The sequence below is a fragment of the Prionailurus viverrinus genome, chromosome B1, assembly GCF_022837055.1.
Source record: "Prionailurus viverrinus isolate Anna chromosome B1, UM_Priviv_1.0, whole genome shotgun sequence".
In the NCBI taxonomy this organism is placed as follows: domain Eukaryota; kingdom Metazoa; phylum Chordata; class Mammalia; order Carnivora; family Felidae; genus Prionailurus; species Prionailurus viverrinus.
This window is the reverse complement of record NC_062564.1, coordinates 131,783,446-131,809,103: the sequence shown is the minus strand read 5'-3', so window position 1 is coordinate 131,809,103 and position 25,658 is coordinate 131,783,446. Positions and strand designations below refer to the sequence as shown.

The 25,658-nt window shown below is 35.5% G+C and overlaps 1 protein-coding gene and 2 long non-coding RNA genes across 6 annotated transcripts in view; 2 read left to right on the top strand and 1 right to left on the bottom strand.

The window, feature by feature from the left end:
- The window catches only part of LOC125164592 (uncharacterized), an 81,202-nt gene extending 56,513 nt beyond the window's left edge, over positions 1-24,689 (top strand). The window contains exons 2-4 of the long non-coding RNA XR_007151819.1: positions 21,380-21,488; positions 24,325-24,434; positions 24,610-24,689. This is a non-coding gene — a long non-coding RNA (uncharacterized LOC125164592). The remainder of the gene's footprint in view (positions 1-21,379; positions 21,489-24,324; positions 24,435-24,609) is intronic.
- Positions 1-25,658, bottom strand: part of SNCA (synuclein alpha) — a 159,121-nt gene that overhangs the window by 6,886 nt on the left and 126,577 nt on the right. For all 3 annotated transcript variants that reach the window (XM_047857418.1, XM_047857416.1, XM_047857417.1), the window contains exon 5: positions 2,841-2,924. In XM_047857418.1, coding sequence (XP_047713374.1) covers positions 2,841-2,924 — 84 coding nt within the window. The remainder of the gene's footprint in view (positions 1-2,840; positions 2,925-25,658) is intronic.
- The window catches only part of LOC125164590 (uncharacterized), a 266,111-nt gene that overhangs the window by 199,512 nt on the left and 40,941 nt on the right, over positions 1-25,658 (top strand). The window lies entirely within an intron of this gene.

Sequence of the window (25,658 nt, the reverse complement as noted above, 5' to 3'; positions counted from 1 at the left end):
GACAAAATTCAGCATCCATTCTTGGTAAAAACCTTCAATAAAGTAGGGATAGATGGAACACACCTCAACATCATAAAGGCCATATATGAAACACCTACACCTAATATCCTCAATAGGGAAAAACTGAGAGCCTCTCCCTTACTGTAAGAACCAAGACAAGGATGTCCACTCTCACCATTACTATCTAACATAGCACTGGAAGTCTTAGCCTCAGCAATTAGACAAAATAAAGAAAGAAAAGAAAGAAAGGCATCCAAATCAGCAAGGAAGAAGTAAAACTTTCATTATTTGCAGACAACATGATATTCTATGTGGAAAATTCAAAAGACTACACAAAAGTTTGCTAGAAGTAAGAGATGAATTCAGCAAAGTTTCAGGATATACAATCAACATGCAGAAATTGGTTGCATTTCTATACACTAATAACAAAGCAGCAGAAAAAGAAATCAAGGAATTGATCCCATTTGCAATGCATGAAAAACAATATGATACCTAGGAATAAATGTAACTAAAGAGGTGAAAGATTTGTACTCTGAAAACTATAGAACACTTATAAAAGAAACTGCAGGGGAGACAAAGAAATGGAAAAGAATTCCATGCTCATTGATTAGAAGAACAAGCATTTTTAAAATGTCTATGCTACCTTAAGCAATCTACACATTTAATGCAATCCCTATCAAAATATACACTTTTCATAAAACTAAAACTAACAGTCATAAAATTTGTATGGAACCACAAAAGATCTCGAATAGCCAAAGCAATCCTGAAAAAGAAAAATGAAACTGGAGGCAACCCAACTCTGGATGTCAAGCTATAGAAAAAGCTGTAGTCATCAAGACAGTATGCTACTGGCACAAGAACAGACACATGGATCAGTGGAACAAAACAGAAAAACACAGAAATGAACCCATAACTATATGGTCAACTAATCTTCAACAAAGCAAGAAAAAGTAATGGAAAAAAAGACAGTCTCTTCAACAAATGGATTTGGAAAAACTGGACAGCGAAATGCCGAAGAATGAAACTGGACCACTTTCTTACACCATACGCAAAAATAAATTCAAAATGGATGAAAGATCTAAATGTGAGACAGGAAACCATCAAAATCTTAGAGAAGAACAGAGGCAGCAATTATTTTTTTTTAACGTTTATTCATTCTTGAGAGACAGGCAGAGACAGAGTGCAAGTGGGGTATGGGCAGAGAAACAGAGAGGGGAGACACAGAATCTGAAGCAGGCTCCAGGCTCCAAGCTCTCAGCACAGAGCCCAATGCTGGGCTGGAACTCACAAACCATGAGATCATGACCTGAGGCAAAGTCCTATGCTTAACCGAGTGAGCCACCCAGGTGCCCTGAGGCAGCAATCTTTTTGACCTCAACCAGAATCACTTCTTAGTAAGAAGACATGTTGTTGAAAACAAGGGAAACAAAAGCAAAAATGAACTATTGGGACTTCATCAAGATAAAAAGCTTCTACACAGTGAAGGAAACAATCAACAAAACTAAAACTCAGCCTATAGAATGGGAAAAGATATTTACAAATGACATCTCAGATAAAGGATTAGTATGCAAAATCTATAAAGAACTTATCAAACTCAATACCCAAAAAACAAATAACCCAGTTAAGAAAATGGGCAGAAGACATGAATAGACACTTTTTCAAAGAAGACATCCAGATGGCTAACAGGTACATGAAAATATGCTCAACATCATGCATCATCAGGGAAATACAAATCAAAACCCCAATGAGATACCACCTCACACCTGTCAGAATGGTTAAAATTAACAACACAAGAAACAACAGGTGTTGGCAAGGATGTGGAGAAAGAGCAACCCTCTTGCACTGTTGTTAGGAATGCAAACTGATGCAGCCACTCTGGAGAAAAATATGGGGTTCCTCAAAAAAACTAAAATAGACCTACTCTAGGATCCATTGATAGCACTATTAGATATTTACCCAAAGGATACAAAACTACAGATTCAATGAGATACATGCACCTCAATGTTTACAGCAGCATTATCAATGATAGCCAAACTATGGATAGTGCTCAAATGTCCATTGACTGATGACTGGATAAAGAAGATTTGGTATATATACACAATGGAATATTAGCCATCAAAAAAATAAAATCCTGCCATTTGCAACTACATGGAGTTAGAATGTACTGTGATAAGCAAAATGAGTCAATCAGAGAAAGACAAATACCATATGATTTCACTCATATGTGGCAATTATGATACAAAACAGATGAACTTCTAGAAAGAGGAGGACAAAAAAGAAAAGAGAGAGGAACAAACCACAAGAGACTCTTAATGATAGAGAACTGAGGGTTGATGAAGTGGAGATGTGGAGATGGGCTAGATAGGTGATGGGTATCAAGGAGGGCATTTGTTGTGATGAGCACTGGGTGTCGCATATAAGTGATGAATCACTGAATTCTATGCCTGAAACCAATATTGCACTGTATGTCAACTAACTAAAATTTAAATTAAAAAACACCATATTTAATAAAATAATTTTCCAATGCAGTGTTCACCAAACACTTTCTGTAGAGGTTAAGCAAGTACAAATATTAGTTTGTGTGGACAACATAGTGTCTCTGTAGCTTTTTCTTTTTTTTTTTAAACAATACAAATGTAAAAACCATTTCTAGTTTTCAAGTTGTCTTCACAAAACATTCTGGATTTGGCCAACTTATCCCTCTAGAGAGTAAAGAGTTTTCAATAAAAACAAATGTAACAAAAATCTGAGAGGGACAGATTTTTGATACTGCTTATTAGAAAGACCCAACTTGAACTCCTGAAGTTTACTTTCAGAGTTGTATGTATATAAAGTTTTACCTCAGAAGGCATTTCGTATGCCTCATTGTCAGGATCAACAGGCATATCTTCCAGAATTCCTTCCTGTGGGCCTCCTTCTTCATTCTAAATGGGAAGCACAAGGGAATATGATGAGGTACCATTTTTTACTTTTTAAAAATTAAGCACACTTTGAAAATATCTTATATACCAAATGGTAAGAATGTTGTAAAAATGGTACTCCTTAATATTACTGCTGGAATTCTAAACTATGCAGTACCTTTGCAGAAACATTATCGTGGTGTATTATTAACCTAAAAATGTACAGAATTTTTTCCCAAGTAATTCACTACCCAGGAAATAGTCCAAAGCTATAGTCCAAATATGTTTCTTTTTACTGGATCAATGACAGCAGTGAAAAAATGATAGTATATTCATGATATAATGTTTAGAAAGATACAAAATTGTATATATTATAGACATCACCAGTGTATAATTCAGATACAAAGCTAAAAAGATAAAACCCAACAAAATATTAAAAGTACGTTTTATCGGGTAGTTATGTTTTTACTTTTTTGTAAATTAACTTATATAACCATTTGTAAAGAAATTGTTTTCTGAAGTTTCAAAACTGAAACCATACATATATATATATATATATATACACACACACATACATATATACATACATACATACACACACACACACACACACACCAAACACATGATCCTCAAATTTACCACATCTCTCTCTTTAGAAACAAGATGCCATAAAACTCAGCTTGAACTTATGTCTCTACTAGTATCCTTCATTAATACCTTTTGTTGTTTTGCATTGATTCCAGTAAAGTAATTATAAAAAGATAAAGTTCACTGAAAGTTGAAAAAGCAGAGGGGGCAATGGGAGCCTAAAACGGACTTACTCAAAGAGATCAAATAGTCCCTCAGCCAATGTAGGTTATGTTTAAAAATATGTCTTGTGCAAATAATAGTTCTTCCTATCTTTATCAGTGACTGACAGGAAGGCAGAAGGAAAAAAAAAATGGATGCCCACGAGAAAAGGTCAAACTATAGCTCATGCCTACATTAGCAGGGCTGAGGAGTTTATATATCATCTTCTCCTGCCCTCCCTTTTTATACACCAAAAAGCCCATTTATTTTTTAAATGTGGAATAAAGATATTGTTTTTATAGTGTTTCACCTGTTAGCACAAACCAAGAATACAGGTTCTATTGAATAGTGGTTAGCTATGAGGTCTGTAGCATCACAAGCCTTGAGTTCAAATCTTAGCTTTTCTAGATTCTAGATTCTTTTATTGAAATATAATTAACATATAGTGTTATATTAGTTTCAGGTGTACAACATAATGATTCAACAATTCTATACATTATTCAGTGTTTACTATGACGAGTGTAATCACCATCTGTGACCAAACAATGTTATAAACTCACTGACTATATGCCCTATGCTATACTTTTCATCTCAGTGACATATTCATTTTATAAATGGAAGTTTGTGCCTCTAAATCCTTTACCTATTTCATCCATTGCCCCACCCACCTCTCTGCTGGCAACCACCTATTCTCTGAATTTCAGAGACTGTCTTTGTTCATTTTTTTTGTTTCTTAGACTCCCCATTTGAGTGAAATCATATGGTATTTGTTTTTCTTGTCTGACTTACTTAACTCAGCATTATACCCTCTAGATCAATATTGTTGCAAATGGAAACATGTCATTCTTTTTCATGGGTAATATATCATTGAGTGTGTGTGTACATACACCACACCTTCTTTATACATTCATTTTTTCCATGGACACTTAGGTTGCTTCCATATATTGGCTATTGTAAATAATGCTGCAGTAAACATAGCAGTGCATACATCTTTTTATGCACTAGTTTTAGTGTTGTTATTTTCCTTGGGTAAATACTCAGTCGTGGAAATACTGGGTCATATGGTATTTCTATTTTTAATTTTTTTATAAAACTCCATATTATTTTCCAGAATGGCTGCAGCAATTTTCATTTCCATCAACAGTGCACAAGCGTTCTTTTTTCTCCACATCCTCACCAACACTTGTTATTTCTTGTCTTTTGGATTCTAGCCATTCTGATAGGTGTCAGATAATAAATATTATGGTTTTGATTTGCATTTCTTTGATGAATACTGATGTTGAGCATCTTTTCACATGTCTGTTGGCCATCTGTATGTCTTCTTTGGAAAATGTCTACTCAGGTTCTTTGCGCATTTTTTTGATTGTATTGTTTTAGTTTTAGTTTTTTTTTATATTGTATAAGATATTTATATATTTTGGATATTAACCCCTACTGGATATAGCATTTGCAAATATCTTCTCCCATTCAGTAGGCTCCTTTTTGTTTTGTTTTGTTTGTTTACTGTTTATTTATTCTCGAGAGAGAGAGACAGAGGGAAACACAGAATTTGAAGCAGGTTCCAGACTCCAAGCTGTCAGCACAGAGCCTGATGTGGGGCTCGAACTCACAAACTGTGTGAGCAAAGTCAAATGCTTAACCCACAGAGCCACCCAGGTGTCCCAGTTTTATTGACTATGGTTTCCTTCGCTGTGCAAAAGCATTTTATTTTGGTGTAGTCTCAAAAGTTTTTTTTTTTGGCTTCAGTGCCGTTGCCTAAGGAGACATATCTAAAAAAAGTGTTTCTACAACTGATGTCAAGGAAATTATTGCCTATGTTTTCTTCTAGGAGTTTTATGGTTTCAGGTCTCACATTTAGGTTTTTAATTGATTTGAGTTGATTTTTGTGTATAGTATAAGTGGTCCAGTTTCATAATGTTGCATATAGTTATCCAGTTTTCCCAATACCATTTATTGAAGACTTTTTTCCACTATATACTCTTGTGTCCTTTGTAGTAGATTAATTAACCACATAAGCATGGGCTTATTTCTGGGTGCTTTATTCTCTTTGCTTTATCCATGTGTCTATTTTTGTACCAGTACCATACTGTTTTGTTACCACAGCTTTGTAGTATATCTTGAAATCTGGGATTGTGATACCTCCAGCTTTATTCTTCCTCAAGATTGCTTTGGCTGTTTGGGGTCTTTTGTAGATCTATACGAATTTAAAAATTATTTGTTCTAGTCCTGTGAAAAATGCCATTGGTATTTTGACAAGGATTGTATTGAATCTATAGATGGCTTTGGGTATTATGGACACTTTAACAATACTAATTCTTCTATGAGTTCTTTCCATTTATTTGTGTCATCTTCAGTTTTCTTCATCAATGTCTTATAGCTTTCAAAGTATAGGTCTTTCTCCTTGGTTAAGTTTATTCCTAAGTATTTAATCCTGTTTAGTGTGATTGCAAATGGGACTTTTTTCTTAATTTCTCTTTCTGCTGCTTTGTTATTAGTGTATAGAAATGCAACAGATTTCTGTACATTAATTTTATATCCTGCAAATTTACTGAATTTATTTATCAGTTTTAGTAGTTTTTTGGTAGAGTCTTTAGGGTGTTCTATATATAGCATCATGTCATCTGCAAATGGTGAAAGTTTTACTTCTTCCCTATAAATTTGTATGCTTTTTATTTTTCTTGTCTGATTACTGCAGCTAGGACTTACAGTACCATGTTGAATAGAAGTGGTGGATGGACATCCTTGTCTTGTTCTTAATCTTAGGAAAAAAGCTTTTGTTTTTTCTCCATTGAATATGATATTATCTGAGGGTTTTTCATATATATTCTTTATTATGTTGAAGTATGTTCTCCCTAGACCAACTTTGTTGAGGATTTTTATCATGAGTGGATGTTGTACTTTGTCAATTATTTTTTTTTTTTTGCATCTATTGAGATAATCATATGGTTTTATCCTTCCTCTTGTTAATGTGATGTATTATACTGGTTGATTTGCAAATAGTGAACACTTTTATCCCTGGAATAAATTCCAATTTATTGCGGTGAATGATTTTTTAATGTATTATCAAATTTGTTTTGCTAATATTTTATTGAGGATGTTATGTCTATGTTCATCATATATATTGGCCTGTAGTTTTCTTTTTTTTTTTCCAGTGTCTTTCTCTGGTTTTGATATCAGAGTAATTTTGGCTTCATGGAATGAATTTGGAAGTTTTTCCTTTTCTCCTTCTTCTTCCTCCTCCCCCCTCCTTCTGCCCCTCTTCTCCCTCCTCCCCCCTCTTCAACGCTCTCTACCATCCCCCTTCTCCCCCTTCCCCCTCTTTCTCTTCTTTTTCTTTTGAACACTTTCAGAAAAATAGTTGTTAACTCTTTAAATGTTTGGTAGAATTCACCCATGAATCCATCTTATCCTGATTTTTGGTTGAGAGTTTTTGATTACTGATCCAAGTTCATTGCTAGTAATTCAAATTTTCTATTTCTTCCTGATTCCATTTTGGAAGGTTATATTTTTCTAGATATTTGTCTACTACTTTTAGGTTTTCCAGTTTGGCATATAATTTTTTATAATATTTACCTATGATTTTTTTTGTATTGCTGTGGTGTTATTTCTCTTTCATTTCTAATTTTATTTGAGTTCTCTCTTTTTTCAATATTGTTGATCTTTACAAAGAGCCATATCTTTGTTTCATTGATCTTTACTATTGTTTAATCTTTATTTCATTTATTTCTGCTCTAATCTTTATTATTCCATTCCTTCTATTCACTTTGGGTTCTTCCTTTTATAGGCCCTTCTGGTATAAGATTGGTGTTGTTTATTTCATATTTTTCTTGTTGAAAGTAAGCTTATATTGCCATAAACTTTTGTCTTCAAATTTCTTTTGCTGCATCAAAAGATTTTGGACTATTGTGTTTTCATTTTCATTTTTTTCTGTTTATTTTTCCTCTTTGATCTTGGTAGGCCCATTCATTGTTTAGTAGCATGTTGTTTAGCCTCTGTGTGTTTGTGTTCTTTCCATAATTTTTCTTGTAATTGATTTCTAGTTTCATACCATTATAGTCAGAAAAGATACATGAAATAATTCCTTTCTTCTTGAATTCATTGAGATGTTTTTTTGTGGCCTAACATGTGATCATAATGGAGAATGGTTCATGAGCACTTGAATAGAATGTGTTTTCTTCTGTTTTTAGATAGAATATATTTATATATATCTTGTCTAATCTGTTGCTCAAAATCACTTTTTCCTTCTTGACTATCTTTCTGGATGATCTATCCCCTGATGTAAATGAAATGTTAAAATCCCCTATTATTACTGCATTGCTGTCAATCTCTCCTTTTATGTCTGTTAATAGCTGCTTTATATATGTAGGTGCCTCCATGTGGAGTGCATAGATATTTACAATTGTTTTATCCTCTTTCCTTTATATAGTGCCTTTCTTTGTCTCTTGCTAGTCTTTGTTTTAAAGTTTATTTTATTTGAGAAGTGTTACTGCCCCAGGTTTTTTTTTTTTACATTTACATTTTCACGATAAATGTTTTTCCATTCCTTGACCTTCAATTTTCATGTATCTTTACTTCTGAAGTAAGTATCTTATAGACAGCATATAGATGGGTCTTATTTTCTATCTATTCAGTGACCCTGTGTCTTTTCATTGGAGTATTTAGTCCATTTGCATTTAAAGTAATTATTGATAGGTGTGTACTTACCGCCATTTTGTAATTTGTTTTATGGTTGTTTTTGTCATCCTTCTCTGTTCCTTTCTTCTTCTCTTGCTCTCTTCCCTTTGGGTATGATGGCTTTCTTTTGTGTTATGCCTGGTTTCCTTTCTCTTTTTTGTGTATTTATTATAAGTTCATTATTTGTGATTACCATTAAGTTCATATATAACATCTTATATGTATAGTAGGCTATATTAAGTTGATGGTCAGCTAAGTTGAACTCATTCTAAAAGCACTAAATTTTTACATCATGGACTCCCCAGTTTTTATATATGTGATATATTTTATATCCTTTTGTTTGTGAATCCCTTGACTGATTTTTGTAAATATAATTGATTTAACTGTTTTGGTGTTTTAATCTCCATTCTGGTTTTATAAATAATCTACTACCTTTATTATATGTTTGCATTTACTTATGAATATTTTTCTTCCATAACTTTCATTTTTTAGTTATGGCTTTTTCTTTCCATTAAAAGAATTCCTTTTAATGTTTCTTAGAAGATTGGGTTAGTGATGATGAACTCCTTCAACTTTTTTTGTCTGGGAATCTCTTTATCTCTTCTTCCATACTGAATGATAACCTTGCTAGATAGAGTATTATTGGTTGCATGTTTCTTTCTTTTAGCACTTTGGATATATTATGACACTCTTCTGGCCTACAAAATTTCTGCTGAAAAATCAGCTGATAGTCTTATGTAGGTTCTCTTGTATATAATTGTTTTCTCTTGCTGCTTTTAAAATTATCTGTTTATCACTATTTTCTTGTCATTTTAATATTTTGCCTCGGTGTGGACCTCCTTGGTGATGGTAGTCATTCTTTGTGTTCCTGGATCTGAATGTCTCTTTCCCAGATTAGGAAAGTTTTCAGCTATTATTTTCTCAAATAATTTTTATCCCCTTCTTTATTCTCCTTCTGATATCCCTATAATGCAAATGTTATTAGACTTGAAGTTGCTGAGTTTCCTCAACCTATTCTCATTTTTAATTTTTCTTTTTGCTGTTTAGCTTGCTTTCCCTTACCTTGTTTTCCAGATCACTGATTCATTTTTCTGTATCTTCTAATCTTCTATTGATTCCCTCTAGTGTATTTTTAAAATTTCAGTTATTGAGTTCTTCATCTCTACCTGGTTCTTTTTTTATATTTCTGGTTTGTTTGTTGTTTTTTTTTTGATGGTCTCAATGAGATTCTCTACTCTTTTTTCAAGTCCAGTGAGTTTCTTTATTATCATTACTTAGAATTCTCTATTAGGCATATTGCTTATCTCTATTTCATTTAGCTTGTTTGCTGTGCTTCTGTCTTGGTCTTTTGTGATATATCCCTCTGCTCATTTTGTCTCACTCTCTGTGTTTGTTTCAATGTATTAGGATGGTCAGCTATGTCTCTTGGTCTTGGAAGTAGTGGCCTTATGAAGAAGTCCTGTGATGCCCTGTAGCACAATGTCTCCTGGTCACCAGAACTAGGCATTTCAGGGGTGTCTCCTATGTGGGCTGCGTGTGTACTCTCCTGTCGTGGCTGAGCTGCATTTGCATTCAGTCAAGTCAGCTGTAATGACCCAGTTTTCCCACTGTGGATGCAATAATCAGTATTTGGTTGCTGTGCTGTTGAAAAGTCTGTCTGAGGATGCTACAGGCTTTTAGGTAGGGCATGTCAGCAGGCAGGTTTGCTGTCTGCTCTCTGTCTGCCACAGGTGCACATGCACCAAACTGCAAAATTCTCTCCCTGTGGAGCCCCTGAGAGGCTTTCAATGGTGGGCAAGGTTGTCAGTCAAACCCAATGTCTGCATCCAGTATGTCTGCCAGGGCTGCAGGTGAACCAAAAGGCAAAGCACTATCCCTGCACAGCCAGCTAAAAGACTCAGGTGCAGGAACTGTGAGTTTACGGGTATATATGTTTTTTTCTTCTCCTCATGCCAGGGAAAGAATCACTTTGCAATGGCAACAGCCTTTGGTGAGGCTGCTTACAGGGTGTGTTGGGGCAGGAGCTGCTTTGGAGGGATGCCCTGTTGACACAGGTGAGTTGCATAGGGTGAATCTGCAGGGGAATGTGGGCACTTGGCACATGGTGCTAACAAGAGAGGTGGGATGTGTTTACATTGATTCTGGCAAGTGTCCAGCTATCTAGTCTTGCAAGGAGGAAGATAAGTGGTATCTTCTGGCACTTTTGTTCTTGGATAATTCTCCTGAAGATCCCTGTCCCTTCAGTACGTGTTCTGAGATTAATAAATAACTCTCCTTCATAATATATAACAGTTTTTTGGTTTGTTGTCTGTTTGTTTTTTAACTGTGCTTCTATGTTTTTACTCCCATTGGTTATTTACCATGCTGGTTCTTTAAGGACAGGGACTCAGTATCTTATCACCCTCTAGCTCTCCCAGAACTATGTCTACTGATTTTAAAAGTGCCTGGAATTAAGCTCTGCTGATAGCAAAAGCTCACTAAGTTAAGCCCTGCTGGTTTTCAAAGCCAAATGTTATGAGGGACTCATCTTCTCAGTGCTGATCCCCCCATTCTTCTATCTGTGATGTCTCTCCCATTTGTGATTGGTCTCATTGGGGGGTTTGGTTCCCAATTATGTGTCTTCCTTCTACACTATTCCATGTGGCCTCCGCTTTATGATTAACTATGGAAGGTTTGTTATACCATATAACATATGTAGCTGTTATATTGGTGTGTCCATGGGACCAGGTGAATTTAGGAACTTACTACTCTGCCATATCTTCCTGATATCCCAGATTCTAGATCTTTTGTGATGTTGAGCAAGTTTCTTAAGTTTTTCTAAGCACCAAATAGACAGTGAAAAAATGGGGCAATAATACCTTTTTTAACAGGGAAGAGCAAATGACATCATTAATCCACTACTGGTATTTAGGTAACTTTTAGTGATAGTTAAGTATGAGGAAAATAAGGCAAACCTGTTGTTAAAAAGAAAACCACAGGCCCCAAATAGAACCACTTATGTTAAGGACCCATGTCAGTAAACCCAGTCTTAATACCTAACCTAATTGCAGTTTTAGCACCTCCAAGAATATAAACTTTAACCATCCAAACTAATTTTGGTCAACACTAGAAGTAATCTGCTATTAGACCATTTCTGTTCCCTTCAAGCGGGTGATCTTGCCTAAACAACGTTTTTTTTTTTTTTTTTCTTCTCCTGCCATTCCCTCTCTGCCTTTAAAAAACTTTCCTTTCCTGCAGCTTATGGAACTCCTTTCCATTTGCCTAATTCATGAAACATTGAGTAAAGCCAGTTAGATCTCCAAATTTACTCAGTTGAATTTTGTTTTATAACAAATTTTGTGGCAGTATTGACAACTGACATAAACTTCTGACAACGTTCTGAGATAAGAAACAGAAGCCAAATGCCTCACCAACACTTTTGACTTCGTTGTCTTTTTCACCATTTCTGAGGGCCATTGGTGATTCCTCTGAGTTTGATCTCTGTTCTTTTTGCATCTAGCTCCCAATCTAATTTCCTTTGCAGTGTAGACCGACAGGAGGATCACTAACAGAACGCTAGTCCTTAGCTCTTATTTCAGTCTGCAATTTCAGTTTGGAATCCTTTCCCAGTTACAGTCCACAGTCTCCATTAATGGAGTCTGCTGGTTTAGTCCACATTGGGAAATGCTGTTGATGTGTATAGGAACTTCTATTGGCAAGTTCACAGTAACTTCTGAAACCTGGCCCTGGGTTCTATCCTCAGATTCCACATTAAGAACTGCTGGTGGCAGTTACATTTGGAATTAGTCCAGAGTCCCCATTCTCTGAGGTCTGCTAGTTCAATCCTTTTTGCTTCCTGCTGGTGTCCACAGTTTTGTTTCCTTGGTAACTATTGGTTCCTGTTAATGTGCACATGAGATAAAAACTAATTGCTAAAGGGAATCTTGTACACCAAAAACCTGCAAAAATTGGTGGGCATGGGTTGAACATTTAAGAGATGTTAGTGTGCACACTACCTAATACAAAGACTACCACATTAGTATAAGTTGGTTACACAGTGGGTTAGATACTAGGTAAGCCATTGACTTTAAGAACGTTTCTGTGCAACAAGGTACACTGTAAAACATGCACGATTCCCAACCCACCTGCATATCCCTTTTAGATAACAGCTTGGCTCTGAGAAACCCAAAGACTTGGCATCCTTTTCTAAACAGTCAAGCACACCACCTTCTAGCACACCTGCTTATTTCTAAAAACTATGGTCCCAGAATGTGTGAATATCTACAGAAATGGCAAAATTTTATTTAAAACAATAAAATTACAATGGCCACTATGAGGAATGTTCCAATTAGATAAGATCATTTAAAAAGTGTACTTAAAAGTAAAACCTTCAAAATTCCAAAAATAGCTTCACTGAAAATTTCATAGCAAAAAACATAAAAGAATAAAAAGATGCAAAAAGTAATGCAAAAGACTGTAAGACTCAGACAATTCTTACTACTTCCCTCTATCCTCTTTTAGTTCAATACTCATCCTATTCCTCTCTCTAAATTGCCTTACATGAGCATAAACAGAAGTCTATCAAGTTAATGACCTTACAGGCACTCCCATATCTACCTTAGAATGAGGGCCCCCTGTGAGTTTTGCATTATCATACTCATCTCATGGCTAAACATTTTTAAACAATAAGGTTTCTGATTATATGTTTATGTGTTTCTATTATAGAATGTGATATTTTCTACCTCTGGATGGTACTACTAACATTTGTAAAGAGCTCTGTTTAATTGGCCTAAATATAAGTGCTTATAACTTAAGAATTTTTTAGAAAAATCTCAGAAATATAATAGAAACTAAAGGAACTGCTTGTCAATTTCACCAGACCTGGGAAAAGTTTTAGTATTAAAGGTAATTTCAGTTTGCTCATTGATTATAATAAACATATCTTAGACTTATCAACACTGACTATAATACATAGACTTTTTTATTCTGCCTAGGCTTACTATTCAAACAGGTTCACACTCTGTTGCAAAATTTTTCAGAGGAAAAAAAAAATTAGAATAGAGCTGATTTGTCTAATGTTCCAAATCTAAACATAATTAAGAAGCAAACTGAATAGGCATAAATTAAATAAAAAAGTTTAGGTGACATTTTAAGATCATTTCCCTAAATCTTTTTGATAACCTTAAACTTTAAAGTTTTGCTAAGTGATGAGTTAAGTTAAATTCATTAAGTATCAAAATTATTTCCAAGTAAAATACTGACACATTAATCACTGAACATAGGCTTATTCACTTTTACAGAGGAATCAAAAATATTTGCACCTATTAGTAAACATGTTTTATACCACACTGATAAATTTTCTGTGAATAAAGCAGAAACCATAAAAAGTATAAGTTAATTTTTCTTAGGAAAAATTAGGAAAATTTTGGTCTGTTCAAATTTTCTATTTCTTCTGGATTCAGTTTTGGTAGGTTATATGCTTATAGGCATTTGTCCATTTCTCTAGGATGTCCAATTTTTTGGCATATAATTTTTGATAACATACTTTTATAATACTTTGTATTTCTGTGGTATAGGTTGTTATTTCCCCTCTTTAATTTCTGGTTTGGTCTGAGTCCTCCCTCTTTTTTTTTTTTTTTCCATGATAAGTCTTGCTAGAGGTTTATCTATTTTGTTGATCTTTTCAAAGAACCAGATCCAGGTTTCATTGATCTCTTCTATTTTTTAGTTTCTATTTGGTTCATTTATGCTCTAATCTTTATTATTTTCTTTCTTCTATTGGTTTGGGGTTTTGTGTGTTCTTTCTCTAGCTCTTTTAGTTGTAAGAGTAGGAGACAGTAATTTGAACAGACCAATTACTAAAAATGAAATTGAATCAGTGATCAAAATGCTTCCAACAAAGATCCAGGACCAGACAGCTTCACAGGCAAATTCTACCAAACATTTACAGAAGCCTTTTACCTATTCTTTTCTCAAAGTATTAAAAAAAAAAAATAGAAGATTAAAAAAAGCTTCCTAACTCATTTTATGAGACCAGCATTACTCTGATACCAAAACCAGATAAGGACACACACAAAAAGAAAACTACAGGCCAATATATCTCGCAAAAATCCTCAACAAAATACTAGCAAGCTGAATCTAACAATACATTAAAAAAATTATACACCACGATGAAGTAGGGTTTATTCCTGGAATGCAAGGGTGTTTCAATATTCACAAGTCAATCAACATGATGTATTATATGGTTTTTATCCTTTGTCTTGTTGATATAATCATTATAATAGCATCAGAAAAAACATGTGGCAAAGTACAACATCCATTCATTACAAAAACCCCCAACAAAGTAGGTTTAGAAGGAAGATAACATAATAAACGTCTATATGAAAAATCCACAGCTAACATCACCTTCAAAGGGGGAAAAGTCAGTGCTTTTCCCTTAAGGTCAAGAACAAGACAAGGATGTCCACTGTCATCACTTTTATTCAACATAGTACTAGAAGTCCTAGAGACAGCAATCAGACAACAAAAAGAAACAAAAAGCATCCAAATTGTAAGGAAAAAGTAAAACTTTCACTGCAGGTAACATAATATTCTATACAGAAAACCTAAAAGACTCCTCCAAAAAACTGCTAGAACTAATAAATTAGTTCAGTGAAGTCACAGGAAACAAAATCAATGTACAGAAATCTGTTGCATTTCTATACACCAATAATGAAGCGGCAGAAAAATTAAGAAAATAATCTCATTTACAATTGTACCAAAAATAATAATATACCTAAGAACAAACCTAACCAAAGAGGTAAAAGACCTGTACTCTGAAAACTATAAAACACTGATGGGGCACCTGGGTGGCTCAATCAGTAAAACATCCAACTCTTGATTTGGGCTCAGGTCACAATCTCATGGTTCGTGAGATTGAGCCCCATGTGGGCTCCACGCTGACAGAACACAGCCTGCTTGGGATTCTCTATCTCCCTCTCTCTCTGCCCCTCCCACACTTTCACTGGTTCAAAGTAAATAAAACAAACAAACAAACAAAAAACATTAATGAAAAAAATTGAAGATGACAAAGAAATGGAAAGACACTCCATGCCCATGGGTTGGAAGAACAAATATTGTTAAAATGTCTATACTACCCAAAGTAATCTATGGATTTAATGCAATCCCTATCAAAATATCAGCAGCATTTTTCACAAAACTAGAACAATCCTAAAATTTGTATAGAACCACAAAAGTCCTTACATAGCCAAAGCAATTTTGAAAAAGAAAAGTTGGAGGCATTATATTTCTAGACTTCAAGTTATATTACAAAGCTGCAGTAATCAAAATAGTATGCTACTGGCACAAAAATAGACACACAGATGCATACAACAGCAAACCCAGAAAGAATCTCACAACTAAATGATCAAATAATCATTGACAAAGCTGGAAGAATATCCAGTGTGAAAAAGACAGTCACTTCAACAAATGGTGTTGGGAAAACTGGACAGCAACATGTAAAAGAATGAAACTGGGTCAATTTCTCTTACCATATTCAAAAATAAGCTCAAAATAGATTAAAGACCAGGCACCTGGGTGGCTCAGTCGGTTGAGCATCCCACTTCGGCTCAGGTCATGATCTCATGGTTCATGAGTTCGAGCCCTGCATTGGGCTCTGTGCCTGACAGCTCAGAGCCTGGAGCCTGCCTCAGATTCTGTTGTCTCCCTCTCTCTCTGCTCTTCCCCCTCTCATGTTCTCTGTCTCTCAAAAATAAATAAACATTAAAAAATTCAAAATAGATTAAAGACCTAAATGTGAGACCTGAAATCATAAAAATCCTAGAAGAGACACAGGCAGTAATTTCACTGACATCGTCCAGATCAGCTTTTTTTTCTAAATAATTCCCCTAAGACAAGGGAAACAAAAGCAAAAATAAACTATTGGGACTACATCAAAATAAAAAGCTTCTGCACAGCAAAGAAAACAATCAACAAAACTCAAAGGCAACCTATAGAAAAGGAGAAGATATTTGCAAAAGACGTATCTGATAAAGGGTTAGTATCCCAAATATATGAAGAATTTATACAACTCACTACCCAAAGAACAAATAATCCAATTGAAAAATGGGCAGAAGACATGAACAGACATTTCTCCAAAGAAGACATACAGATACATGAAAAGATGCTCACGATCAGTTATCATTAGGGAAATGCAAATCAAAGGTACAATGAAATATTGCCTTACACCTATCTGAATGGCTAAAATCGACAACACAAAAAACAACAGGTGTTGGCAAGGATGTGGAGGAAAAGGAACCCTTTCACTGATGGTGGGAATGTAAACTGGTGTAGCCACTGTGGAAAATGGTATAGAGGTCCCTCAAAAAGGTAAAAATGGACCTATCTTTTGATCCAGCAATCACACTACTGGGTATTTACCCAAAGAATACAAGAACACTAATTCAAAGGGATACATGCATCCCTATGTTCATTGCAGCCTTATTTACAATAGCCAAGATATGGAAATAACCCAAGTGTCCATCAATAGATGATGAATGGATAAAGAATAAGTGAGATATATATATATATCAAATATATATGTATCTTATATATAAATATATACATGATACATATATATGTATATATATCCACACACATACATCCATAATGAATATTATTCAGCCACAAAAAAGAACGAAATCTTGCCATCTGCAAGGACATGGATGGAGCTAGAATATATTATGCTATGTGAAATAAGTCAGAGAAAGACAAATACCATATGATTTCACTCATATGTGGAATGTATGAAACAAGTGAGCAAAGGGAAAAAAGAGAGAGAGAGAGACAAACAAAAAAACAGACTTAACTATAGAGAACAAACTGATGGTTACCAGACTGGAGGGTCCTGGGGGGGGAGGGGTGAATAGGTGATGAGGGTTATGGAATGAATTTGCTGATCTGAGAACTGGGTGATTACAATAAAACCTTAAAAAAAAAATTCATGTTATCCCTTCTGGTCCAAATTTAGACCTATTAGGTTTTTATTCTTTCCCTCCCAGGCCTAAGTATTTTCTTTGTACTTTTTTCATTTTACATCTTAAGAAATGGTTTGAGTTTCTGCCTGCCTGGGACATTCAGATTGTCAGTTCTTTTTTTGGCTATCTATGGGAGTAATTCCAGATATCGAAAAATTGTATCTTTTACACCTTTTTTGAGGATTCCTCTTGGGTGCATGAAGTTGTTTGATATTGCCAGAAATATTTACTGTTTGTCCTAGCTAAAACCTGAGAAGATATTCGAAAAGACTTAACTGTATAATCAGAAACTTGGCCAAATTGGAAACTGATATTCAGAACCTGATATAAAACTTTTAGGCCTTCTCAGCTAAGCTCAAAGTACCCAGAGGAAAAGAAGACATTTTCATAGGTGGATGGGTGTGTCAGTCTTTTAATATCATTACACAGCAACCCAATTCTTTAAGGAATTTAAAAAAAAAGCTGTTCTTATTTTATGAATTTAGTCTTGGCAGGATCAGAAGTGATTACAGAAGCAATTCAAAGGTCACCAATCTTTTTTGCCCATCCCACAACCTATTTATCTCAAAATATGTATAAATATTGTAAAAATCCTGGCCTTGAGAGAGTAAGTCATTCTAGAAAGTGGTTGCATTTTTTTTTTTCCTATGCTATTGAACTGTAAATGTTCAGTGTGCTGCCTGGTCTTTTCCAGGAAATTAGTCCATCTCTTTAAAATGCAAATTTCAGAGAGGTAATTTTTATCAAGAAAAAACAAGGGCTAAAGCCATTTAGAACTTGACTTGCCAAGGACAAATACAAATCTTTAAAAAATTTTTTTTAATGTTGATTTATTTTGACAGAGACAACACACACAAGCGTGAGTGGGGAAGGGCAGAGAGAGAGGGGGACAGAAGATCAGAAGCTGGCTCTGACAGCAGACAGCCCGATAAGGGGCTCAAACTCATGAACCGTGAGATCATGACCTGAGCCACAGTTGGACGCTTAACCTACTGAGCCACCCAGGTGTCCCCAAATACAAATCTTAATTGTCTCCTCCACAAATATTAAAGGAAACTTTAGCTATCTAGACCAATAACCTTAAATTCAGTACAAAAAAGTAGTTTTATTAGAGCATAGAAAACAAAACTCCCGGAGACTACTATGAAAGACTATGTGAAGCATACCGTGTATACACCAGAAAGTCAACAAGTGGTAAATACCTCCTCTGTGGCACAGGCTGCCCTAGATATCAGAAGCAAACTCCAGAAGTTGGAGGGCTTTGCCGGGATGATTATCACTCAGCTGATAGTGGTCGCCAATAAAGTTTTTATGAACAGAGAAGCCGCAGCCGAAAGAGAAGTGAACAGAAGACTAAAGAAGGCCACCCTTCTTGCAGCAGCACTAAAAGAAACAGACACTGCAAAGACGGGAAGACCCCAACCACAAAAATGGGGGAAGCCCAGAGCCCTCTTAGCAAAGGACCAATGTGCATAGTGCAAAGAGAAGGGACACTGGAAGAATGAATGTCAGAATCGGAAGGGGCCCTCAAAACCCAGCCGATATCAGGAGGAACACTGAGAAGGGGACCTTATTGGTCTGGCCAAGAGAGAATCAGACTGAAGGGGACACTGACTCTCTCTCCCTGTTCCTCTGCTTAATAATGTGAAGGATTCTCCCTCCTTTCCCAGGTTAATAGCTATAATTGGGGCCAACTGTGGTTAGTCTGCCTCGGGATGGGGACTTTAAAGAATGTTCCCAAGCGGTTGCTGAAACTCCATTTGTTTCAGGGAAATTCCTGGTCTTCTTTGGCCTGATGTGGATATTCCACTTTGGTGGAAAAACATGGTGGCTGCTCCTCTGAGTTAAGGTTTTAAATTAGGTTTTCCTCCTCTGCCTTCCCCTCCCCCTGCTGTTTCTGCATCAGCGTAGGTGTGGTCTACATAGCTGGTTCCTATACCCTCCTCAGTGCCTGAGGCACCATTGGCTCCTCCTCCCATCCTCAAGGTCAAGGAGTAAAGTACACCCCCCTTGGACAACTAGGTCTTTTCTAAATAGAATGAATTGCTAAAGCTTTGATTACTGAACATAGGTTTGTGTTTTTAACTTCTTACTGAAGAGAAATGAAGGCTATTTGGACCTATTGGAAAACATGCTTTGTACTTAATTGGTTCATGAATTTACCATCTAAAAAAATTCTGGTGTAAACACCTCTCAGTTGGTTACTAAGTCCTCAATTGGAGACTAAGGTTTCCTAAGAGTTAAAATTCTGCTAAGTGTATTTAAGACTGATGGAAATACGGAAAGCAACCCTGTATATAGGAAAGTAGGAAGTATGTAAGAAAGATATAAGGGATGGAAATTTGTTTTTGTTGATGGTAGAAGAAAATAATTTTGTCCTATATGAGACTGGTTATTTGGAGAGAAATGGCTTTGGGACAAAGTTTGAAGGCAACGGAAAGTTGTAGAAGGTTCATGAAGGGAAATCTTTGGAAAGGAATTTTATGTGTGCTCAGGATGTACTGAGGTTGAGATGAATGGAAGTTTAAAAGTACACTGGTATAAGGTTGAAATTCTGCTTTTCTCTCTGTTCAAATGACAAAGTTTTCTTGGACTGTTGATCTGCTCTTGATAAGACAATGCAAACAAAGGTTTGTCTTCCGGGAAAACCAAAGTTTTAGGTTTCATCTTTATCAGGTCTTTGATTATGTTAAAGGAGATAGGTTTTGGTAACAACTATATAATGCTATACATTCACCTTTAGGATCTTTTATTGTCACCTTGGTTGAATAAATAAAGTTTTAAGATTTGTAATGATCTGTAATCCTATTCAGGATGTACTTATAACTTCCTAAGGTTTTAACAAACTTCCCAGGATTTAAATGGTAAATTAAGTCTTTTTGGCCAATTAGGCCCTTTTATTTTGGGTGCTAAGTTACTTGGAAAAGCACTGTCATACAATGGTAAACCTTAGGTTGTATTGCACAGGTAAATGCTGTAACTGCCCATATATATATGCAATTCCTAAAGTTTTAGTGTTTTGGTATAATGTCATCACTTAATATTCTGATTACTTGAAGTGTTATGTGTCACAGAAATAACTGAATTTCTTTGTCGATTGCATCATAATGAACTCTCATCAGATCTTTAACAATGTCTATTTCTGAGATTTTGTCATTTATAATTGTTCTTATTCTCTCACAAAACGTGTTTCTTCTTCAAGGAGATTTATAAAAAGGACTTTGGGGACAAATACAGGTATTCAACATCTTTAAGGTTGATACTAAAATGGGTAAGAATTTCCAGAACTAAAAAGCTGCATTCAAATTGAACAAGAATTAGGAACATGGGATTAAATGAACTGAAGAAGATTATAGTTTTATGATTCTTGTTGAAAATATTGCTGGTTCTCTAATGTTTCCTCTTTCAGAATAAGGAAAGTTTCTTTTAAGATATCTATGATATACAGAAATGTCATAAAGCATTCATTTGAAAACTGAAGCATTGGGGCGCCTGGGTGGCACAGTCGGTTAAGTGTCCGACTTCAGCCAGGTCACGATCTCGCGGTCCGTGAGTTCGAGCCCCGCGTCAGGCTCTGGGCTGATGGCTCAGAGCCTGGAGCCTGTTTCCAATTCTGTGTCTCCCTCTCTCTCTGCCCCTCCCCCGTTCATGCTCTGTCTCTCTCTGTCCCAAAAATAAATAAAAACGTTGAAAAAAAATTAAAAAAAAAAAAAAAAGAAAACTGAAGCATTTATCTTTTCTCTCTACATAACTTCCTAAAATTCAAAAACTCTCGGTGAGTATTCTTTGTTTCATGGCAATTACAATTGTTTGCATAAGTTCAATAAGAATCTGTTCATTCTGTAATAGTTCACCATTGGAAATACTGGTTATTTTACCAAGGCTTTGACTGGAATGTCATATTTCAGAGTGACATTCATAGACTCAGATATCACCAGATAGCTTTAAGGAACTAAGGTTGGCTTTATGAAACATGGAGCCATAAAGCCCCTTGGAAATGTTGGCCTGATACATTGCTTACAGATTTCCCAGAAGCCTCACCAGATGAGTAATGAAGGTCACTTCCAGGCAGGTGCAGGAACCTCAGGATATTTGGGGGACCTCATGAAGAGGAATATGCCCAATTATACAGGTATTGTAGGCCTGTCTGATGGCAAGTATTTGGCAAGTTTTTTTTAAAGGCTTCAAAGGGGGGAATGTTGGAGAAATGAATAAAGTACTGCGCCAAAGATGGCCGAGGGGACTAAAACAAGCTCTGGTCTCTAGCTTAGAGACCCCTCTTCCCGGTTCTTCTTGCCCTGTTTGCTGCACATGAGAAAACCCACCACAGATATGGAAGCTGACAACTATAAATTACACTTCCCACTTGCATTCGGCGCTCAGATTTTTGGAGAAACGGTCTCCTCTGAGCCTGCTGGTGTTAAATAAATCTCCAATCCACCAAGATCTCCAAATTTTGCCTGGTTTTTCTGCCAGTGTTCCAGCCTGGTTCCATAACAATATAAATATCTAATTTCCAAATAAGACAAAATACTAAAATATTAATTAATAAACATAGGTTTTTCTACTTTTGGCTTGTTACAGAGAAACTAGAAGATATTTGGAAATGTTAATGCTACATTTGAAAACTTTAAGAGACATGCTTCTAGAAATTTTAACATATATTCATAAATTTGAAAATTTAAAAAATGCTGATGTGACCCTTCACAATTGCTTATTCTTAGTTTTGACTAGAAATTAAGCTTTCTAAGGGTTAAAGTTCTAATTAATATTTGTAATTAAAACTACTAAAAATAGGGGAAACATCTCTGTATGCCAGGAAAGGATACATTTTCAGCATAAATAAATAAATAATAAAATAAATGAAAAATTAAGATGCATTTTTTTGTTGATGTGGAAAAAAAGTAATTTTGTCCTAAATAGAGGTTATTTTAAGGATAAAAAGACAAAGGACAACATCAGAATATAAAAAAATAATTATAAGCAAACCTTTAGAAAATTAATATATGGTCAAGCTGGCTAAGATTAAAAAAATTATTTTTAAAATAGATTTAATATCAAAAGCTGGTGCAAAGTTAAAATTTGGTTTTGTCTTTTTTAAAAGGAAAGTTTTCTTGGACTTTTAGTCTGGTTTTAGTAAAATTATTGTAGAAGATTTTTTACCTTTTAAATATTAAGTTTCATAATTATCTGTGATCCTATTTAGGATAAGTGCTTTATTTAAAAGCCCTTTTTTGGTATTTTTGACAAACTTCCAAAATCAAATTATTTTTAAATTTAATTTAATTTTCTTAGTTTTATTAGTGTTTATTTATTTTTGAGAGAAAGAGAAAGAGACAGAGCATGAGCAGGGGAGGGCAGAGAGAGAGGGAGACACAGAATCTGATGCAGGCTCCAGGCTCTGAGCTGTCAGCACAGAGCCTGACAGGTGTCTTGAACTCATGGACTGTGAGATCATGACCTGAGCTGTAGTCAGATGCTAAATCAACTGAGCCACCCAGGTGCCCCCAAAATCAAATTATTTTTTTTAAATGCCTTTTTAACTTGGAATATTCCAAAAGATTTGTTAAACAAATTGGGCATTTCATATGTAATTTACATGGAAGCACTGTCAAATAAATAATACTAAGCCTTTTTTATATTTATAGGATTGTGGTACATGTAGATGAAGTCCATTCTCCTGCAAAAATGGCCCCTCATTGCCAGACTTTTGCCATTTTAATGTCCTCTGACATGGCAACAGTTTGCTTCTGAATGAGAAAATTTCATACGGAGAAATATTGGTTGTAAATTCAACAAAACACCTGCAACTAGACTTCACTAAATTGCTACCTAGTATGGGTTATCAATATGTTCTTATTATTGTATATGCATTTTTTAGATGGATTAAAGTCTTTCCTTGTTCCAAGTCTGATGCCCTCACGGGAAAAGCAAAAAAACAAAAAACTTAAATGTGTTTCCCATTTATGTGTACTTTCCACTATCTCCAGTGATTAAGGCATCCACTTCACTGGCCTAATCCTAGAAGCCTTACCAAAAGCTTTATCAACTTGAAATTCTATCAGTATACAGCCTTTTGCTGATCCCTTGTTGTTTCATGCTAGTATGATCAGCTACTGTAAATCTCTAATGTTTTATGCTCAAGCCTGTCATCCATAGGATGTCATCCATAAAGAAGGTTTGCTAGATCCTAATTTAAAAGAACCTGTTAGTCACCCTCTTTAGACCAGGTGGCTGGTCTAAAATGTCATCAGAGGAAGACAACCCTTGAGCCCCACTGAAAGGGACCTTAACAAGTGCCTCTGACCACTGACACTGCTGCAAAACTAAAAGATGGTAGAGACCTCTAAATCAAATTGACAAGGAAGAGAAGTAGCTGACATTGAGGTAGATGGCTTCCTGCCAGGGTTCCAGATTAAGACTTAATACATTAACTGAACATAAACCCCCTTCTTCCTCTTTTCCTTTCCTTTCCTTTCCTTTCCTTTCCTTTCCTTTCCTTTCCTTTCCTTTCCTCTCCTCTCCTCTCCTCTCCTCTCCTCTCCTCTCCTCTCCTCTCCTCTCCTCTCCTCTGGTATTGGCCTAGAAAGATAACACCCTCATCTGTATCTCTCAGGCCATTGGTAAGGCAGGGAATAACGTCTTTGATTTCAGGCAAAGAGAAAATTATGTGCCCCTAATTTTTCACAAGCAAAATAAGACATCTCATTAGTTGTTTCTCCTAAATTTACATTGTTGAGTTAAATAGGACTTCTCAGGAGGCTTTTGTGACTCAGGATTCACTCCTTTTGGCAGGTCTATATTTCCCCAATTAGGGATAAATATAAATGAGGCTACAATCAAAAATGTCTCCCTACTTCTTGAAATCATTAAAAAATCTGCCAAAGTAATAGTAGCCCAACAAACGTCTTTAAACTCTCCAGCCATAGTTGTCCTTGATAACAGAAGAGCTCTTGATTATCTTTTAGGTGATCAAGGAGGTGTCTGTCCTTTGAACAACATCAGCTGCCATGTCTAGGTTGACAATTTTGAGGAAGCTAAAACTCAAAATAAGGACAAGCTGCTTGACTTCAAAAAGGTATGCCTTTCCATGGGCATTTTCTTTGACTTATTTGACTTTGATTGGTTTGGGTCTTGGGGACCATGGTTCCAAGGTATATTCTAAATTTGGGGAATTATCCTGCTTATAGTAATCATAATAATCTCCCTGGTCCATTATATTCTCTCAAAAAACTTTAAATGTATGTTTGCAGCTACTAACCACCAAGCAAATTATCCCCCTGAGACTGGAACATCTAAGGAACAACAACAACAAAAATTATCAACTTAAAAAATGTCAACTGGAAAATGTGACCTATGAATATCACAGACTTTAAGTAAAAATGTCATGGCCTATTGATGCCTCACAGAGGAGCAAACAAAGTTGTAGGAACTTCAGTGAGATAGGTTAGAGAGAAGCCAATGCCTTCAAGCTTGATAACATCTGTCAGTTAAGCTCAGAGTCTGCTCAAAAGTGAAGAATTGTTATGAAGAAAACCACAGGCCCAAAATGGTGTCACTTAGACTAAGTTCCTATAGCATGGCTTGATACCTATTCTAATTTCAGCTTCAACCTCCCCCAGAAATGTAGTTTTCACCAGTCAGGAATACTGGTCAGTGCCAATCAGTCTGCCACCTGGGTCCTCTCCATCCCTCAAAGGAAGAGTAATATGCATGATAAAAAAAATAAAAATAATAAAAAAAAAACAAAGAAAAAGACTGTGTTTTCCCCTAGAAAGTGGGCTTACCTGAAATAATTCTTTTTTTTTTTTTTTTTTTTTTTTTTTTTGCTAATAACCTTCTTGCCTCACACTTTTTCTATGAAAACTTTTCATTTTGTGTATCTCCCTGGACCCTCCCTCTACTTGCTAGGTGGGATGCTGCCCCATTCAGTAATTGTTTAATAAAGCCAATTAGATCTTTAAAATATACCCAGCTGAATCTTTGTTATCTAACAGAAAAAAGAGGGGAAAAGATAAAAGTAGGCAATCAAAAAGAATCCCAGGGTATTCAACAACTATCAGCATGTAACAAGAACGGGTTTATACTTTCAGAAACCTTTAACTCATTAAAGGGATAAATATATTGTGTTCACAAGTCTGACTGCTGGACTTTGTAAGTGTTGTTCTCTGGAGAATGAGATTATTGAATACATTAATATTTGAATAATTTTTTAACTGACTAAAAATCTTAAATAACTTTTGTATTACATAGAACAGGGACAGCTCACAGAACTATGGACCAACTATCCTCAACCACATCT